Here is a 21832-nt window from a genome sequence, read left to right as displayed (position 1 = left end):
TGGGGGCAGGCTTTAAGGTCTCCTATGCTCAAGCTTCATCCAGGGTGGAACACACATCTTCTGCGGCCTGAAGGTCAAGATGTAGAACTCTTCCAGTACCATGCCTGCCTAATGCCGCCACACTTCCTGCCATGATGAGAACTAAACCTCTCAAACTGTAAGCCAGACTTAATTAAATATTTTCCTTCATGAGTTGCCTGGGTCATAGTTTTTTTTTTTTTTCACAGCAATAAAACCTAAACTAACACACACACACACACACAGAGAGAGAGAGAGAGAAATAAAAATAAATAGGTCTCAAAAATGACAACAGAATAAGTGTTCTTCTGACTTGTGCCTAATGCTTTCCCTAGCTCCAGTGTAGCATAGGATACTGCACTATAATCTTTCTTGCTTGTTACTATCAGTTCTATAACCTGTTCTCACTGTGCTCCTTTTAGTCTGAATTCTGTGGAGCATTTACTATGCTATCCTTGTCAGCTGTGGAGTATGCCATCCTCCACCTAGCTCATTCTCACCGATGAATTCTGAAATTCAAGGATTTAGCTCTCAGTGGACTCTCACGACTCTCATGACTCAAGGCTGAGGGTTTCCAGACCTAGAGTTTGTCAGTCTGGAAAGCTTTGACAAACCACAAGAATGATCTTGTAATCCTGATCTCTCTGTCTCTCTCTGTCTCTCTCTGTCTCTCTGTCTCTCTCTGTCTCTGTCTCTCTGTCTCTGTCTCTCTCTCTGTCTCTCTCTCTGTCTGTCTGTCTCTCTCTCTCTCTCTCTCTCTCTCTCTCTCTCCCTCAGCCCCCTTGTATGCCAAAGGACCATGTCAGGCATTTTCTTCAGTTCTGATGTCCACCCTATTATTTTGAAATAGGGTCCCTCAGAACACCTTCAGTTTACCAAGGATAGACTTTAGTGGGGGGGGGGGTCCCTGGCTAAACCAAGTTGAGAAGGCACAGGTGGGAGTGATCAAAGAAGTTGTTGTTTTGTTGAGACAGAGGACAGAGGATCAGTAAACAATGAACAGCCCTGGAAGAAGCATGCTTTCATGGTTTTTTTATACCCGAGAAAAGAGAAAATCGGTGTGTCTGTAGAAAGTTTGCAAGAACCAACCACTCAAAAGCTCCCAATAACTGAAAATGGGATTCTTTAAGTTACAACACATTCAGCAGTGTTGTGCATAACACAAAACGGAAAATAAATATCCATAAGGATGGGAATAAATGGTTGAATGAATGAATAAATGGTGGAGAAGAAATGAGTCCCTATGAGGTAAAACTTCAAATAAACATAGCTACTCTGCCCACAGGATGTGGTGCATAACTCCCTACTGTATGCATTTCTTCCACACTATGGGGTGGGGTGTGAGAAGACACTGCTTCAGGTAACTAAGTTCAGCACCCAGTCAGTAATGGGAGTACTGACACTGGGCATTCTTGGAATAATGTGACAGACATGGCGTTAAACCTCTGTGGTTGTCATCCAGACACGTAGATCTTGAGTCATCAGAAGAGACAGACCCTTCCAATAAAGTTGTTTCTGATAATATTTTTGACTAATATTCCTAAAATTGCCAGAGCCATCAAAACCAGGAAAGAACTTCTAGAAAAAATGTCACTTCTAAGGAGATAATACAATTAAATCTAGTGTAATATAGGATCATGGCTCAAAAAAAGACATTAGGTAAAAGCAAGGAACTAAAGCAAACCATAGCCTTGATTGTTAATGTTAATAAAAATATATGAGCACTAGCTTATTAATTGTAACAAATGTGCTTCCTGTACTATGCTGTTCACAGGAGAAATTATATATGTATGCAAGTAGAACTACTGGCTTGCATTTTCTACAAAGGTAAAGTTGCCCCTAAAAATAATCTTGTAAAGAACTTCTCTTATCTTCTAGTTACTTGCCAAGAGCAGCCTCAGGCAGTTTAATTAAAAGGAAAGAATGGGGTGAGAAGAGAGGGGAACAGAGAGGCTGGGGTAGCTCCGGAAGAAACCAGGTCACTCACGGCCAAAGATGGTCAGAGTCAACGGAAAGATACCGAGTGCAAAGTTCACCTGCCGAGGGAGGGCCTGCTGTTCTGTAAACATTTCCTAACTGATTCCTAAACTCATTGTCAGGGCTTAGAATCCGTGAAACGTGGCTGGATTTCCAGACCCACAAGGTCCCAGTATCCAGTGAGACTGGGCGAGGACGAGGAATGGCTTCAGAAGCCGCAGAGGAAACCTCAGAGCACCCCACGGAAGTCTCGGCTGTGACTGTCCACGGGAAGGGAAGATAGTTACTTATATGGGTTGACAACTTGCTTCACAAACTTGTTCTTGGAATCACTTCACTTTTGAGAGCAAAAGAGCCTCCGCTCTTTTGTGACAAATGATTTTAATTAAAACAGTGGTGGTGGTAGCACTGGGCCTTCTTTATAGACTTCATCTGCATTTTCCTAATTAAATAGCCAAGGTTTTCACTTCATAGAAAGAGATTTGTGCCCACCAATTATCTCCAACTTGAAGGCTCCAGAGTAAATAAAAAGGGAGAGAAAGGAGCGTTTACTGACACAGAGGTAAATTCAAACTAAAGCAATCAAAGCAGCATTCAGAGGTCGAAAATCTGGTTGCTCTTCACCTGCGCAGACAATCAACTGCCTCCCAGCAGGATGGGAACCCACTCTATTCTAATCATTTACATAAGAAATTAGCAACCAAAATTTACCTATGAATGGCAAGCCTCAGCAGCCCTTCAGATGTCAAGTATCTGCTTATCTAAATTGCCTCTAAAAATAGCTTTAAGGTGCCTTAAGCCTTAGGTAAATAGGGGTTTCCCAGGAGCTGGAAGGTGGCATTTTCAAACAAGGCCACAGTTGTTACAGTCCCGTTTCAATGCTGTTTTGTGAGCACAGCTTTGGGATTGTTTTCCTTTTTTGAGCAAGAAGATTCCTAGAACTTTCTTTGAGCAAGCAAAATTGACAACACTGTGAAATATAAAATACCAAGTTATAAACAGCTTTTTATTTTAAATGCCACCTTATGATGAAGGGGAAGTTACGGAGGGGCATGAATTATAAGAATTGGAAGCAGTTGATGCAGGAATTCGAGTACAGAATTGTTTTCAGAATGTGTTAGATTTGAATCTTCTACTTTGGTGGGGGACATTTCTTTATTCTCAGAAAAATTGTTTGCCTTTACCTTTAAAATTACCATTGCTCCTTTGGGGCTGAGGTAGAAAGATCACCCCAAATTCTACAGCTACAGCTTCAGTTAAGCATTAGCCTGAGTTAGAGTGAGACCTTGACATAAATATACAGGCTGTAGCCTAACCTTGTGCGGTTTTTTTGTTGATTTGTTTTCTTTGAGACAGGATCTTACCATGTAGCTCTGGCTGGCCTGGAATTCACTAAATATATCAGGCTGGCCTTCAACTCACAGAGATCCACCCCCTCTGCCTCCCTCGTGCAGGGATTAAAGGCATGTGGTTTTGTTTGTTTGTTTGGTTTGGTTTTTGTTTTGTTTTGTTTTTGGGAGGGGGTCCTCAACTTTATATCTTGGTACCTTTTAAAAATACTTGGTTATAAATAACACCACTGCGAAATTGAAAACATGGCCCGAGTACTGAAAGACAGGGAAAAGTCTCTTCCTCATGCTTTGGAAGACAATTTGCTTAATAGCTCAATTAGACAGTTTGCTTGCTTCACAATCATCCCGTAAGTTTTTACTCTGGTTCTATTTAATTATCACGTGTAATTCGGTTCTCCACAAGTCGCCATCATGTAAAGCCCTGGTAAATGTCACGTGTTGCTTGATGAGCTGAATGCTCAGTTAAAGGAAAAGGTGTAATGATAACTGGAATCAAGTGAACAGCAACATATGCTGTCAGTGTTCACATCTCCATGGGGCGAAAGGCCGTGGCACATCCGTAATGAGTAAGGGAGGTACCTCATGGGAAGTCTGGGCAAAGAGTCAATCGTTACTTGGAGGCAGGTCCGTAAGAAGTGATGCACTGTGGGCAGGCCTAGCACTGATGGACACTCACTCCTTCTAGGGATACTTGTGAGCTATAGGAGGATCATTCAGGTCTCTTTCCCCTGTAACAAGAGGATCTGGATCCCTCTACGGGTTGTCAGATCCTCAGGGAAGTAGGAAATCAAAAGAAAACAAACTCTCAAGGACAACAATTTTTCTGGCTATGCCTGGATACGGTTGTAATTTTCATCAAATTATTTGTTCTCCAAGCTTTGGCAGGAAACTGTCTTCTCTCCTGAGACCTGGAACCTTCTTGTTTCCAGCCCCCTGGTTTCCTCAATCTTTTCGTGCTCTGACACTATGCAGGTTAATGCCAGTCTGAATATAAAACCCACATCCCACACACTAATTAGGTGGACAATCAGAACTCCACAACTATGTGGCAGGAAGAAGGTAGAATTAAGTTGGGATCTCACAGAAACCACAAACAATGAAAACATTAGAAACCAGGGTTCCCTCATTTAAAATGTGGTTAAAAGTGTGGTAGGAACTAAAGCTGACTTGAACAAACAGAGTGAGATCAGCAAGCCAGTGTTGTGGTATACAGCTTAATCCCAGCACTGCGGAGGAAGAGGCAGGCAAATAAATCTCTGTGAGTCAGAGGCCAGCATACTCGTTCCAGGCCAGCTCACACTTCATAATGAGACCTACTCTCAAAAAATAGAGAGACAGACAAACAGACAGAGAGAATCAAACAACACGATATTTATAAAAGATTTATATTTTACTTCTGCACTCAGTGAGTATAGCTGTAAGGCCAGTGAGATAGCTCAGTAGGCAAAGGTGCCTGCTGGCAAGCATGGCCGTTTGAGTTTGATTCCTAGCGTGCCCAGGGTGGAAGGAGAGAACCTGAACTTGCAGGTTCTCAGGGAACAGATCTGTTTAACCATGAACCCCAGTGTCTTCATCTACAAGAGTGGGTAGGACTTGTGTTTCCTGTAGACAACTGTTATGAACCCTTAAGAGATCATGGGGAGAGGACACAGTCACTCCTTCCCTCAGTGCCTGGTGTCCACATGGAAGAAAACAGATCAGATGATGTTACAATACAAGGCCAAAAAGAGCTCAAAAGTGTGAACCTACCATCTGTGGTGCAAGATCCTTCTGGGGCAGGTTTTTGTGAGTAGGGAATTGGTGGGCTGTTTGAGTCAGACATTTCTTCTTCATCTTCATCATCTTCCATTTCATTCATTGCTACATTGTGAGAAAAATCCACGCCGCCATTTTGAGTATAGGGATGTACTAGGTCTTTATCTAGATCTTCCACCTTTGGTTTGACATCTGTTTAAACGAGGAAACCAATGCATATTTAATTTTAAAAAAGAAGCTTATGGAAAATTGATTATAAGAGAAATCTGAAAGATATCTTTGAGGAGGGGGGGAAATTAGCATTTTAAACATTTGTTTGAGTTCCCAGGATTTAGAATCCCCACTTCTTTTGAAAGGAATCTAAAAAGGCCTGTAATTGAGAAACTTACCTGTAGTGGAGAAAGGGTGCTGGTCTGGGTCCAAGTAGAGCTGGGAGAAGATTGGCCGTGGCACTGCAGTACTACATCTGAGCGAGGCTTCTATGGAATTGTGTAGAGCTTCTTCGAATCTAGCAGATTTCAGTTGCCCAGCATATGAGTTCCCCATGGTCTGTACCAGCACATCCCAAAGAAAAAGTAGAAAGGGAATTTTGTATTAGATGTTTCTGTCCTAAAACTCCATGGATGGGGCTGGAAAGGTGGCTGAACTGTTCCGAGTACTTGTTGCTCTTTCAGAAGACTTGGGTTTGGCTCACAGAATCCACATGGTGGGCACAGCCATCTGTAATTCCAGATCTAAGGGATCTGGACCTCTTCTGACAACCACAGGGACTTCCTGCCCATGATCAGTAGAACAATTCCAAAGGTGGCCTTTGTCCAGAGCAAAGTGCCTAGAAATCTCATCTCTTCTCAGTCTATTGCCAGTCTGACAAGTCAGCTGTCCTAGCAAGTCCTAGAAACTACATTCCCCAGGAGGTATTTTGAATTAAATTAAACATAACATTATCTTTAATTTTTTTATTTGAGTGTTTTGCCTGCATATGTGCACCCATGCATGCTTGGAACAGGCCTCTGGAATTGGGGTTACAGATAGTAGTGGGCTCCCATGTGAGTGATATAAACGATTTTACCTACTGAACCACCTCTCCAGCTCCCAGTGTACAAAATCTTAACTCTGTTCCCTGATTGTTTAAAAAGTAAATGCCGGATTCATATACACAGGGCAAACAATGCACTGAATGAAGACCTTAAGTCAGCATAAAAATGGGAAATGGAGCTTTACCATCATGTACTTAATTGGATACAGGTGTTCAGACTTGCTGTAAAAGGAAGCAGCATTTTAAAAACTATAAAGGGCAGAGAGCTGACCCAGGGCTTCTTTAGCACAAATGATGATGTTTTCTACCCTTGAAAGCCTCATGCTACTTAAGGAAAGGTGGAGTCCCAGAGGAAGCCCTTTCAACGTAACAGATTCTAAACACTGTACGGAATACTTAGGGTCACTGAAATTATTGGCATTCATCACTGCCTGAGATGGGGGAACACCTGCTAGGATGTTAGTAGGGAACATGATTTCAGTTAGAAAATTGAGAAAGACATTTCAAAGTTAGTCATTAAAGCAAATGCAACAAGAGAGCATATATGACATCGATTTCCATATCACAGACCTTCCAGGGACCATTGGCCACGTTTGTGATACCGAGGGATGAGAAGGGAAGGTAGAAGATAGTGTGGCCCTTTCTGCACCACTAACTAACTGCTTGAAGTGCAGATGGAACCCGCTACCAACCACCATGCTACCATGGCAGTTTCTGCTCTTGCCTTTTCCCTTTCCATAGGAAGTTAGGGTAGTGTGGAGGGCGTAAGCAACCAGGGGGGGGGCAAGAAAAGGGAAGTTGGGGAAATAGGTTCCAGCTATTTCCCACAGACCCCCTCAATTTCTTCTCTCCTGCAAATGAAAAGCAAAACAACATACTAACTACCAACATACTAATTACTACACAGACTCTGTTCCCAGGACCCCCTCCCCCAGTTAAGAATGAGAGACATGAAACACAGAAAGCACACATTGATCAAAGCAAATTTACAGTATAAAAGCCCATGGATAAACTTGCTACTCAAGGGGAAAAGCAGAGTTCTTAGAAAAACAAACAGAATCAAAACTAGGTTTCTGCAAATGAACAGAGCCATTCCACTTTTAAATTAAGATTCAAATTTAAACTTAAAAAATACACATGCTTTTTCATGTTTTTGTTTTGTTATTTTTTTGTTTGTTTTTGGTTTTTTGAGACAGAGTTTCTCTGTATAGCCCTGGTTGTCCTGGAACTCACTTTGTAGACCAGGTTGGCCTGGAACTCAGAAATCTGCCTGCCTCTGCCTCCCAAGTGCTGGGATTAAAGGCGTGCGCCACCACCGCTTGGCTGCTTTTTCATGTTTTAATGTGTTGTTTGAAACAGAAAAGGGTGAGAGCAGCTGTGTGCAGTAGTGCACACCTGTATTGTACAGCACTCTGGATGTTGAGGCAGGAGCACTTATTGCAAGTTCCAGGATAGCCTGGGCTATATCACACACACACACACACACACACACACACACACACACACACACACACAGAGAGAGAGAGAGAGAGAGAGAGAGAGAGAGAGAGAGAGAGAGAGATAAGAGGAGAGAGAGAGAGAGAGAGAGAGAGAGAGAGAGATATGAAAGTGAAGATAGTATGTCCTTTTAGTGGGGTGAACCATATGGGGTGTTTGTTGTTTCTGTTTTAATATTATTTTAAAAGCAGAATTTATTGCTAGAGCAGAAAAAGAGATAGCGTTGTGCAACTTACTAGATTGTTCCCTCTGCCTTTACAGACACTGTCATGCACTTCCCCCACTATTTATCATTACCATCTCTCAGTCTCTCATTACCGAGAACCTTGCAGTGAAGCACACAGGCTCTCAAGTTGATTCCTGCCCTATAGTTTCCTGGCTGATGCTGCCCACTTCATCTCTCATTTGTGGAATGGGGCAAGACGGCAAATCTTCTAGTTTTTATGAGACTAAATGAGATTTTGAGTCTATAAAGTCTTGTAAAAAGTGCCTGTGTAGGACTATGTGCATAAAGACTTAGTAGTGAAGGTTGCCTTTTGCTTTGGTGTCTCAGCACTGGCTACATTAGGACTACTAAGAAAAGACAAAAACTCCTTTGAGTGTGTTAGGTGCCACAGCAGGTTCTCGGTCTCTGCTTCAGTCACATATAACTATCAATATAAAAATTCCAAAAGCTGCTATTTACCATTATGTATAATTCATTAAAATATTTTATATCAAAATCCTGAATAACATTTGACACCAAGTGCTACTCAATAGACATCCCAGACCGACAGGAATGTTCTGTGTATTCAGTTCCAACACATGGTGTCTGTAAGCCACATTAGATGGCCAAGACCTGAAATGTGGCTATTGTGACTCACATCTTACCTCATTGCACTTAATTTAAACAGCTACATGTGCCAAGTAGCCATCTTACTAGGCAATGATTGCGAGACAGCAACTTCTCAAGTTCAGAGGGTTTGGTAATGAGCTTGAACATCTTTCCCAAGCTCTTCCAGCAATACAATTTGATTTTTCAGAAGGAAAGGAAGCACTGTTGCACTGTAGATTCTATTCTTACTAACATATTCACTGTGGGTTTGAGGCTATGGCTAGGGAGACTGAGAGAGATGATGGGTGGTTCTCAAACAAATACACCAAGTTCAGTTCTTCTAAGTTCATATGGAGCCTTTAACACCAAACTACACACAAATGCACATTCACAGTTTACTCTCTTTTGGGCTGTCTTAGTATTTTATTATTTACTTATTTACTGATGCTGGTGATTGACCCCAGTCCTTGTGTGTGCTAAGTATGTGCTATACTATTGAGCTAACTCTCAGCTGGGCTTATTCTTTTAAATAGACGTTTGTTACCCTTAATTATTTGTATTATCTGGCTTGAGTATTTGTTTAACTCCCTTATTTGATTGTGAGTTTTTGGGATGCGTAGATATTCTGTGAAGCCAGAATTGAGAGAAAAGCAGAAAGAGATACTGAATTTTTGTGTCTTATCTAATTGTATATTAACCAGATTTGACACAATACTATCTCTTTTAAAGCAAATTCTGATATAGCACAAAGCTTAGCATGCATTCAAAACAAATGTGTTCTATTGCATTTTCAAATCCACCGTTTTTGCTGAAAATATGAAAAACCAATTAGATTAAATGACAGTGCTTCACCAGATGGGAATTTCAGTAGAGGGAGGGGGACATCAATCCCTCATAAAATCTTCAACCCAAAATTTGTCCTGCCTACAAGATGCACAGAAATAAAGATGGAGCAGAGATTGAGGGAATGGCCAACCAATGACTGGCCCAACTTGAGACCCATCCCTTGAAAGTGCCAACTTGGACTTGAAAGAGCCAACTTGGACACTAATAATGATACCCTGCTATGCTTGCAGACAGGAGCCTAGCATAACTGTCTCCTGAGAGCCTTAGAAGATAGACACAGTTGCAAAGACCTGTAGCCAAACATCAGGCAGAGCTTAGGGAGTCCTGTGGAAGAGTGGGGGATAGAATTGAACAGGGCAGAAGGGTCAAGGACAGCACAAGACAACCTACAAAGTCAACTAACCTGGGCCCAAGAGGGCTCACAGAGACTGAACCACTAACTAAAGAGCAGGTGGGAGCTGTACTCATACACATTTGTAGCAGACGTGAAGCTTGGTCTTCATGTGGGTCCCCTAACAGCTAGAGTGAAAGCTGTCTTGGACTTTATTGCCTGCCATTGGATCCCTTCCAAGGCCTGGTCTCAGTGGGAGAGGAAGTACTTCCTCCTGCTGGGACTTGATATCCCAGGGTAAGATGCTACCCAAGGGAGGCTTCCCATTCTCCTCAGAGAAGGGGAGGGGGCTTGTGAGGTTGGGACTGGGAGGAGGGGGGCCTGTGATCAGGATGTAAAGTGAATAAATAAATTAACTAATGAAAAAAACAAACAGACAGTCATGCCTTAGTCTTTTGTACCTTTAGATGGGGTCTATTTTGATGCGTTCTGAAGCCAAAAGTACTGGTATTTTCTTAAAGCAGACTTACTAAGTTAAGTATAAATTCTACTGTTTTCAGTAGATCACACAATTGTCCTCAGCCATAGACAGAATCACTGTGATACACCCAGTGATTTCATAGCAATTACGAAGACTGTCATAGGAAGATGAAGTAGGACTCTACTTCAATCTGTAACAAAGAGATACAGTATTCCTATTTAAAAACCTTTACTTTCTTCTTTGAAATACCAGACATTCTTCTGTAAGAAAAAAACCGTCAAGACTCTGGAACGGGTATAGTTCCTGGGTGCACTCAAAGCAGCCGAGTGGCCGAGGCAGCAAGACCTCCACCATGTCCCCAGAGACCAATTCTTCATTAGGAAGAAAAGTCAATAATCCAGAACAGAAAACATTAAATAATGAGAAATGCTTCTAAAGTGTGGGCCATCACATCCATCAGGACTGTCACAGGCAGATTTCAAAACCTCTGTGACTTTGGAGAATCCATCTCGGTGGGGATGGAAATCTGCACAAAGCTCCAGGGGTAAAACCTAGTTTCCCAAATGCAAACGTAATTTAAAAGATAGCACTAAAACATCGTTCCAAATGTCAGTTGATACTTTTGGAAGTGTAGCAGCAAAGGCAAAGATAATGATTTTTTTCTTTGTTTAAATTCTATTATTTAACCATCCCCATCTGATTTTTATAATACTGATACTGTTTAGAAAGTGAGCTATGAGCACTAACCCATTGGATATATAAGTAAGGACACGTGAAAGACTTCTACAGTCTGTTTGGTTTGAGGTGAGGGTGGGTAATTTAATCTAGAAACAGGGTCCCCTTAGCATGCACCTGAGAAAGAATTAAACAGTGCAAAGAGGAAGGAGAAGTCCAGGTTCCAAGTAAGAACAGTAAAATACAGTCCATCTAAGGCCAGCACATTGAACTGTGGTTCAGAATCGGAATCTGATCATTCTTCTTAGGTACTATTACCAAACAGCTGCCCTTTCCCAACAGATGTGAGTTTGGGGCTTTTTACAGATGCACCCATATTGCACAACTGAGAAGCAGAAACACACCCCGTTTTAACTGGGAGGAAACATTAAAAGAGGGGGTACACAGTTTCACAGAGAAGAACAAGTGACCCTCGTGGCCCTGTGTAGAGCTCTTGCTTTGCCCCATCCCTATTCCTGCCTCCCCACCTTGTCTCCTCTCCTGTGACCCCCTCTCATCCCCCCATTCTCCCTAATCGTGTTCTCTTCCCCACCCCCACATTTCCCCCATCAGTCTTTCCTTATCTAATTAACTCTGCTGACTGCCCTTGTCAGATTCGCTGCAATTTCAATGCTACTTAAACAGCTGTGTGTTTTCTCTAGGCAATTATCAGCCACACACTCAGGTTTCTAAATTAGTTGTTGAAAGACACTTTAACCTTGAGAAAATAGACACTCATATATATGTTCCCTGAATAGGACTCATTATTGAAAAAAAAGGATTGGAAAACGCCATTTGCCTGTAGTTAATAAATACAGTAATCACAACTAATTTACAAATTAGTAAAAGTGTTTAACAAGGCCTATCATACACATGATTTTTCTTTGTTATATTATTATTCTATATTAATATTTCTATATTGACACATATGCCTTCTTTCTATATATGTACATATACATGATATATAAAGTAGAATATCAAAATACTGTCATTACCTGACTGCCAGGAGACTAATGTCTTTAAAGGTATTCGAAACTCACCCAACAAAGAGACCACACTCCACACACACCCCTCCCACTTCTCCAACTGCTTTCAAAAAGAATGTTCCTTGTTGCACCACCTTTGTCAGTGTTGGACATAGAACCCCGGCATCACATTTGCTGGGCAAATGCACTGCCACAACAGAACATTTTTATTAATGACTCTCACATTGATTATTTTCTTCCTGATACAGTATATATAAAACTTTTTTTTTTTTCAGGAAAAAGTGGAGGATTTGACATTAGTCGCTAGCTCATAGTTCCCTTCTGTCAGCTATTAACAGTTAAAATTAAGTTTGTGGGCCAGAGCTGTAGCTCAGTAGCTGAGTGCTTGCCTAGTATATATGAAGCCCTGAGTTCAATCCCCAGAGCTACACATACACACAGAAAGCAATAATTATTAAAAAAATTTAAAACTGTGAGCCTGAAACATACTTCATTTCATGTAAGCCTTTTATAAGTACAATAAAAAGAAATTTAAAGATAACATTCTAGAGTTAGCAGGTTTTGATATTTGAAAAAGGTTTAATAGTTCTCTATGTATAAGAAGGGTCTGAAGCACATAGAATAATTTTGAAATTAATGTGACTGGCTCCCTGGCCTGGCATTCCCCTAACTGCTTTCAGTTCCAAGAAATGGAAAAGGCAATATTTCAACAGTGCAGAATTCTTTGTTGAGACAGAAACATTAAAATGATAAACGTTCTGGAAAGCAAAGTCCACTTCAGATCTAAACTGTTCTTTCAGACCTCTGCTGAGTCGAATCCTCGCCAACATTTGGTGAGGATTATCCCTCCATTAGACAAAAGCTAGCGTTCCTTAGATAAATCAGGAGTTATTGCCATGAGACTCATAAAACCTTTTCACAACACAGATTTTTCAAGGGAATCCTTTAAGGTTTTAGGAGGCTGCTCCTTTTACTAAGTAACAAAATACACCCCATGGTGTCTCGCTGACCCGGCTCAGCTGTCCTTTGACCTCTTCAATTGTTGAAGCCTAATGCCAGGGCCCACAGAATTTGCCTCCCTTATCAAAAAGGCTAATGTTGCTTCCTCCTGGCACCTGGTGAAACAGAATGCAAGTTCGCCTGCTTTCCTGCCTCCTCCCTCCCTCTGACTGCTTTCCAGATGTTGAGCCAATACTGGGTTTCAGTGTCTTTGTGGTCATCATGAGGGAACAAACAGGGACCAGGGTGAAGTGGCAATGACCCTCTTGTTCTCTCTGGCCTCAAAGGGATACAGCAGGTCATAAAAGAGGAAGAGATCTTTGGCCTTCCTTGAAAACACCAGGCTATTTAAACACACCACAACTACCAAAGGGGAAAAGAGAGTTTGGGGTGTGTTCCTTCTAAAAGCCAAGCTTCACCTATTGCGGTCACCCTAAATTCTCAATTCTTAATATTTTTTTCCTTGCTGTGGGAAGAGGATGACCTATATCACCCTTTTCCCCTGAGTTAGAAGTCTTCTAAAAATAAAGCCAAAATATCCTAGAAAGCCTCTGTAACCTAAGTCTCAGAACATTAGTATGTGAAATGAACTGTAAATATATGATTTCTAAATACAGTTTGGGCGTGTCTGCATAATTGAGAGTCTAGAAGTCTCTTAGTAGACAATCTGAAAGAAAATTGTAATCACCAAAGAGGAACCAAAGAGTTCATCATGGAGAGGGCTGAGGGTGAGCATGACAGGACATGCTGTACACAGGATGAGCACTTCTACCTACGATGAGCGCGTCTACCCAGTGTGAGCACTTCTGGCCACTGAGTTTTCTCTTTAGCCCTTGAATTCATTTTTCTTTTCTCAGTTTATGTCACTAGGAAATACAGAGCTAGCTGGGAGAAAAATGTATTCTGGAGTAAGTTTTACTTAAGGAGTGAGAAGATGAAGTGCAGTAGGCACGCAGGGTGGATAAGAACAAGAGAGTGTCTATATAAACATCTGCTTAGTTAGTGTAAGGATCAAACGTCACAGCTTTAACTGTAACAACTCCCCAAACGAATTTGATCATGGAAAGTTTAAGAAGAAGAATATAGTCATACAATACCTTGGTTCATATATTAACATTTTTAAATCATGTTCATGGTTAAGTTAGGCAGTCAACACCTCTGGGAGCTTGTTCTCGGTTAGAAGTTTCTTAAGGTTTCTTTGCACCTATAAAAACATAAAAGCACAAGTTATTCCCAAGGGCCTTTAATTTTACAATATAACAATCTACATTACCTAAAATTCTATAAAATCACAGAAGTCCTACTTAACTGTATTTGTTACAATGAGAAAAAGCAAAGAGGTTTCCTCTTCCTGCAGTCCTCACATAACTGCACTCCAATATATATTCAACTATATTCAAAAGGAATCGGTTTTTAAATCCCATCCCTTCCCTTAGTGCAAGCTGGGCAAGTTTTTTGGCTAGTGTTACCATAACACTAAAAGTCCACAGAACACTTATATCTTGGAAATGGAATTAATACAAGGTAAATTTCTTATTTGAAGACATTTGGGAATTTAAAAATTCTTGCTATGTGTCTAAAATTAATTTATTCAAAGAAATACAAAAAGATCAAATGTAACTAATAACCAAAATAATGTTTTTCTACTTTTTGAGAGTCTGTAATGATTTCAGAAAGAAAAATTGCAGGAAGAGAAAAGGCTATTTCCTAACTTCTGAGTAGTGTATTTCTAGGAGGTGTTAAATTAATTTTAATTATCTACAATAGATTGAATAATGTGCCTATTATTCCTCTTTGCTAAATAGATTATGGTTGATATAAACTATTGCATGAAAAGTAAGATAAAGCTGCAAAGGCCTTAAATGAATTAAAGGAACTTGTCATTAATTTTTATACATAACTTAGAATTTTTACTGTATCTAAAAAAGAAAACTAAAGAGTCTTGGTCCTGTAAGACTGTGTAAGTGCAGAAAGCCTGGTACATATACTTATAACACTAAAATACTTGAAGTCATGTTAACAAAATCTTTTTGTACTTTTCTTTTTACGTCAACTTGAAAGGCAGAAAAGAAACATTTCAGATTTGAGGATAAAAATATTTATCATAACCTCTCTTTATTGGAAGAACACCTTCTCACAGAATAATCACGTTCACACATTTTCCACTGACACATGCACAAATAGCATCTTTCAGAATCGGGAGCCTTCCTACCTAATCTAAACCCAAGACTACCCCATATGGTCAATGAGGTCAAACTGCATTATTGCCAACAAGAACAGTCCAATTCTGCAGTACTTTAATGATTTTTAAAAGGTCAATAATCCAATTCCAATAGCTTTGGAGTCTAAAATTGCTAATTTTTAGCCACGTGCTACACAGTTTACCTGCTAGTAATGACATTTTTGTATTTTCTTCTAATTACACTCAAAGCTGAGACCTTTGGCCCCGGGCCACAGACCCCTATTCAGGCTGCACACATTTCCTTAAAGGACCTGATCCTTTGTTGTCACCCCTCTGCTTTCATCTCTTATTTACACCATGGAGAAGGAGGCGCTCCAGCCTCCACCATTTGTCTAGCTAAAGCTTCTAACCATCTCAGTCTCTCTGCCTTTCAAACGATGGACTTTTTCCTAGACAAATGCCAATAAGTTTGAAAGTTTGAAAAAAATCATTTTTTGTTTTCTGGGTACACCGCTCTTTCTTCTCCCCTCTTCTATCCCTAGCCGATCTCCTTCCCTCTCTTGTCCCACAGGAGGGACTTTGCCTGGGTAAGGATTTACACACTGTGACCATTACCAACAAAATGAGTACAATACAAACCTCTAACATCTGATAGATCAATAAAAAAATATATTTTTTTCTTCCATCACAGAACCCATTAAATGAAACTGGAGATAATTTAAAACAACTTAACCCCCACCTTCACCCTACCCCAACAGCCTCCATTAAGACAGAGCTCTCAGTACTCCCCTGCAGAAGTGCCAAAAGTGTTTAGAAAACACTGAGGATATTTGGTACACGGCCAAAACTTTTCAAGTTGTCAGTTGCTTATAAAACAGAAAGGAGAGAAAAGCAAACAAGAAAAAGGAAACTGAAATGGCTAAAAGTTTGATTTTTAGCTTAATCTTTAAAATTTTAAAGCAAAGTCTTAATAAATCATCCCTACCATTATTGTTCTTTCCCAACACTTTATATATATATATACACACACACACACACACACAGCCCCCCACACACCCCCAAAATCAGAAACACAAACTTGTTACCATGAGGTAGAGCACTCCCTCAGACCACCACAAGCCACTGAAAGACGTGGAGCTCCAAGATGTTTATAGAGCGACATGGGTTCATCCCTGCTCCCTTCCTGTGTCTCTCAGCTTGTTCTTGATTTCTAAGTGTTTCCTTGTTGTCTGTCCTCTGCAGACCCCGAAACCCCTTGTCTTTTCTTGTTTTCACCATTTGCTTCCCCCAGCAGTTCACTGGAGACCCATCCATCTTGTAATGCATAGAGTGGCAGATGCTCTCCAGAGCAAGCACACTGCTGGGTGAACAAAGGATTACCATCACCTCCAGGAACTCAGAGAGAAATACAACTGCCACCTTAAGGACGGGCTCTGACTTGACAGGCATCGAACCATAAACCTCTTCTAAGTGAAAAAGAAAACAATTGCCACACACACAACAAAATCCGACACAATCAAAGGCAGAAAGGAGTGATCATTTGTGGATTGCCTTTTCCCTCTGTAACTCACTTTGCCCAGTGCTTTTATATTGGGGCAATTCACTGGCCAAGAGGCAAGAGATGGTCTTAGAAAGAAAAGCCTTTCTCAAGTGTCTTCTTTTATTCAACAATATTCAAAGTGAAATTCATTGACATGTGTGTTGAAGGAAACCCAGGACTTCAATTCAGTCTGACTCTTCTTGTTTGCATAAAGCAATATCTGGACTTAGAAACACTGACTCTATTCTACTGCTATGAAAGGAACACTCATGCTTTGCAAATTAAAAACACATTAAGCACATCAGAAATTAAAAAGCAACATGTGACACAATGTCAACAATATGCATAGCTCCGAATAGAAAAGCTCACCATTCATTAATCAGACAACCTCCAACTTGGGTTTAAAAAGATAGTGAACAGGAGAGCATTCTGGGAAGGGCTACAAACAAAGGAGAGGTCATGTGAACATTTCCCAGCAACAAACCAATGCCAGGGAAGCTCTACATACAGGAGATTCTGTCCATCTAGAGTCTGGAGGTTTGTCCTTATTTCAAATGCAATGGGAAGAAGTACACCTCTGAAATTTATATACCAGGATGGGGAAATTCTGAAGGAATTTTAATTGAACTTAGAGGTTCAATTAAACACTGGGATCAATGTCAATTATGGAGATTAGTGATCCATTTTTATAAGAAATATCAAGAGACACAGTTGTAAGCCTTTATTGTAGAGAAATAAATGTTATTCTCAAAAAAAGGACAAATACTACAAACATGTTTGGTACATCAAAGATCCAGAATTCCAAAGACAGGCGCATCAACTATGAACTATGAGCAAAGAAAATAATATTTGCTTAGTAAACTACTTTAATTTTTCTTTAAAATCTTCACATATAAAGCCTTGAAGTTATGCTAAATTTGGGCTGAGTTTGTAGTCTGTAAGGATTCCTCTCATCTAAAGATCACCACAACATTTAAAAGATGCTTTATCCATTGTGTTTACATTATTTGGAGAATAAACAGAACTTGCTCTATGAATCAACACCTCTTATTTAAACATTTCTGTGTCTCCTATTTTGTTACTTTGGCATATTTATAAATATCATAGTACAGTTTTCTTATACTCTCAGAATTTCTTATTTTATGTTTAAGGCTGGCAAAAAACGTATGCAAAATAACAGAATGAATGTGTACAACTTGGATTATGGAGTGACTATCATCTTGTAGAAGACTTTGTCCATCCTGAACTAGCTCAACATCATTCTCCTAAAACAACATGTCCTTTAGTACTCTCAAACTTGGGCATTAGTAGCGAGAAAGAAGTGATCTTCAAATGACAGCACCTCTGCAAAGGGCTCCCCAAAGCTCCAATTAAATTATCTTCTTTAAGACAAGACCCATATGCATGCGCGGCAAGCACATCCCTATGGCAAGTTCTTATTGCTTGACTGATCAAAAACAAAGTAAGACTTTTCTTTCTTTCAGGGTCGCTTCCAGATCACAGTCAGGGTTAGAAACCCACACAGGGGGAAAATCCATCAACATGAAGTCCTAAAAGAGTTTACCCTTCACCATCCTATTTGCACTTCAAAACCCTGTGAGTCCTCCAGTTAAAGGCCAGGGCTGAACCATTTCAATAAGAAGAGGTGGCCAGTGGTGATTTATCTTCCATTTGGCTCCTGGACAAGAGTTGTAATGTCTAGGAAGCTTCCTTCCTGGACAAGAGCACTCCCCACGTCCCCTGTCACTTCTGCAGACTTGGATCTGCAATACCTTACAAACAACCCACAGGCTTCTTCAACCGCAGGCAAGAACATGTGCCACTTAGGATTGGGCCCATTTTCTTGGCAATGATATTATGAGGCAGAAGAATGCTGCAGACATTGGGGGTAAAGGGCAGGTTCTCCTTCCTCTAGGCTTGGAACAGGAAGAAACTTCTCAAATGTAGCTGCTCCTCTCACTTGCATCAAATGTTAGCAGAACTTTTTAAGCTCTTTCCAGTTTATCCCAACCTATCTCTTCCCTCTGGGTAATGCTATCCAACTTCCATCAGTATGGTATCAATTTAATTAAAATCTGTGTGCTGTAAAATATTTTAACAAATCCCCCAAAGTAAAGATTTCATATGGTCAAAAAGACCTAAAAACTGGTAAGAGATTCATTCTGACTCCACTGCCTTTTGTCATTTTATTACCAAACATGTATTACCATTTTGCTGAGGCACAGTCTTCCTCAAGCAAAAGAAACTCTGAACAATAGCAATGGTTATTTAAACAGGTTGTCATATGCTAATCACTATGGAATTATTTCTTACAAATAGAGGACATTTCATCACCAGGTGTGACTTACTCATGTCACAATTATGTTCAATATTCTTCTTAGAAAAAATAATAGAAAGCATTTATATACTTTTTCTGTCTATTCATTTTTCTGTTTTATTTAAATGACTTACATTTTCTAGCTGATATTGATAGGTTTCAACTGAACACCATAGTGACAAAACACACAGAATATTTTCTATAGTGATAGAATATTTCTATAGTCTCACAAATTGAAAACTTTCTACTCAATTAAATTAATTTATTTTTGACAATTACATGCATGTATAGATTGTATTATATTATATTGATACTCTTATCCAGCACCCATTATTGCGAATTTTTTTCTCCCCAACTAGTACCTTCCTGTATCTATTTAGTTATTTATCATTCATTCATTCATTCATTCATTGTTTGTTTGTTTGTTGGAGACAGGATTTCTCAGTCTGTAGACCATGTTGGCTTTGACCTCACAGAGCTCCACCTGCTCTGCTGAGATTAAAGTTGTGTGCCACCACCACGTGGCGTGTGTCTGTTCTTTCCTTGTGTCATAGTCAGATTTGCTGAGTTGGTGATTCTGTCCACCGCGCTTCATCCAGAAAACAGGGCTGCGTAGAGCACCTACAAATTCCTTCTCTCACTGACTTCATAGCTACTCCAAAGAGAAATGTATTTAATTTAAATCTAAGGCTTTAACAAATATCTGAGTAATAATTAAATAAGAATGTGACTAATTCAAGAAATACAAATATTTGTCAACTAACAGTAAGTAATAATTTGTCTTGGGAGTTTTAATTTTCTATTAAAACTCTACTGCAAACATTTTTACACGTCATTTTCATAGCCTTAAATGCCAAAAATTCTAGAAAACTCAGTTCTTTTAGGAAATAATTTTATTGTGTGTTACTAAACTGATGATTCTGAGGTTTATATTTTGAGATGACATGAAATTCCAGTCATACATATTAAATAAGAATAAGCTCATAACTAAAAGCCTAAGGGCCATGAAACTATTTATCACTGAAAAAAACAAACAAAGCTTATATAAATCATAATACCAAGGAAAGCAAATTCCTTAGCCTACTGCAGGACATTTTTTTTTAAAGTGCTTTCCTTAGGGAATTGACAAAAGTAATCGATCTACCAGACAGGAAACATTCAATCTCCATTAAATATTTATTCAGTGCAATAGACTGGTGCTATTCGTACTTCAAAGAAAAAAAGCAGTTCCTGTTTGGTAGGAATCATGACTTAGAAGAGAGCAGAGATGAGACAGTTCCTCAAATGATGAAACTACATTCTAAAATGCCAACACTAAAACTGGGGCTGTGCCAAGTGTCATGATACACACTTGTAGTCTCACATGGGGGGACTGGGCAGAAAGATCACTACAAATTTAAAGCCTGCTGGGCTACACAACAAGAATCTGTTTAAAAGAAAGAGAAAGAGAGAGAGAGAGAAAAAATAAAGCCAAACCTACTAAAAACCGACCAAAGAAACACAGCCAAATACAATAATGGACACATACTGTAAAATATATGTTGCTATTTTGAAATGTGCAAAGAAAGTTCTCTGAGGGATTGCAGAGACAACTCAGTGGTTAAGAGCACTGACAGCTCTTCCAGAGGATCCAGGTTCACGTCATTCATTACTGGCAGTTTTCTGCACACAGTGATGCTATGAACTTTATAAGTTTATTTTAAAAATTAGCTTTGCTATATTTATTAGCACCCACATGGCAGCTCACATCTGTCTGTAACTCCAAGATGTGACACCCTCACAATCATACAAGCAGGCAAAACACCAATGAACACAAAATAAAAAAACACATGTCTAAAAGAAAGAAAGGAAGAAAAACAGAGCATTACAAATGCAAACACTGAGCCCACCAAGCCTTGACTGGGGTTTTCAGTCAGACACCCTGACCACAGTGAATATTGCCTATGCTGGGAGCCAGGCCCCATTGCTGACGCTTGACCATCTTCTTCAAAGAGGGAATTAAAAGCAACACACTTCTAGACTAAATATGAAATGATATACTCTTTGTAGATGGCATGCTCTTTTATGTGGAATATCCCAAGACTCCTTTAAAAACTGTTCAAACGAATACATAGTAAAGTTAATTAAAAAAATCAGCACAAAAAGTTCATAGCATCACTGTACGCTAACAGTACACTGCCAGTAATGAATAAAATTTAATTTGTAAACTCAACAAAGTCAATTTAAAAATTCAAACAATGAAATAGAAAATAAAAGTCCACAACACACTGGTGAATTAAACTGATGTAAATACATTAGAAAATGGCTGATTTTCAAAGAGTAGAACAGTAGTGTTACTAAAATACCCACATTACCAACAACAACAACAACAACAACAAAACCCAACAGATTTAATGCAGCCACAATTAAATTCCAACAATAATTTCCACAAAATAGAAAGCAAATCCTAAAATTTGTATGGAGTCAATAGACACTGAATAGTTAAAGATTTCTTAAACTGCCTTTTACCACTCCCTCTCCTAAAAAAAAAAAAAAGAAAAAAAGAAAAAGGATAGAAAGAACAAAACCAAAAATCATGAAGGAATCAGGCCACCCGCTTTCAAAATTCACTTCAGAATTGCGCAGACTGAAACAGCATGTTACTGGCATGAAAATATCCACGCTGACAGAAGAAACGAACTAATGGGACAGAACAGAAGACTCCAAAACAAATTTACACACTATCAATTGGTCCTCAGCAAAGACATAAAGAACACAGAGTAAACTGCTGGGGAAACTGGATGTTCAACATGAAATGAAACCACAAACTTACTGTAATCACACAAATCAAAACAACCCTGAGATTCCACCTCACACCAGTCAGAATGGCTAAGATCAAAAACTCAGGTGACAACAGATGCTGGCGAGGATGTGGAGAAAGAGGAACACTCCTCCATTGTTGGTGGGACTGCAAGCTTGTACAACCACTCTGGAAATCAGTCTGGCAG

At 39.7% G+C, this 21832-nt stretch overlaps 1 protein-coding gene across 2 annotated transcripts in view; it reads right to left on the bottom strand.

Moving 5' to 3' along the window:
- The window catches only part of Greb1l (GREB1 like retinoic acid receptor coactivator), a 231759-nt gene that overhangs the window by 96625 nt on the left and 113302 nt on the right, over positions 1-21832 (bottom strand). For both annotated transcript variants that reach the window (XM_029471989.1, XM_021150817.2), the window contains exons 2-4: positions 13904-14010; positions 5492-5651; positions 5097-5294 (exon numbers count right to left, since the gene is read on the bottom strand). In XM_029471989.1, the coding sequence (XP_029327849.1) occupies positions 5097-5294; positions 5492-5648 (355 nt within the window). In that variant the 5' untranslated portion in view covers positions 5649-5651; positions 13904-14010. The remainder of the gene's footprint in view (positions 1-5096; positions 5295-5491; positions 5652-13903; positions 14011-21832) is intronic.

Source organism: Mus caroli, chromosome 18 (genome assembly GCF_900094665.2).
Source record: "Mus caroli chromosome 18, CAROLI_EIJ_v1.1, whole genome shotgun sequence".
Lineage (NCBI taxonomy): Eukaryota > Metazoa > Chordata > Mammalia > Rodentia > Muridae > Mus > Mus caroli.
The sequence above is the reverse complement of the archived record's forward strand: the minus strand, read 5'-3'. Positions and strand labels throughout refer to the sequence as shown.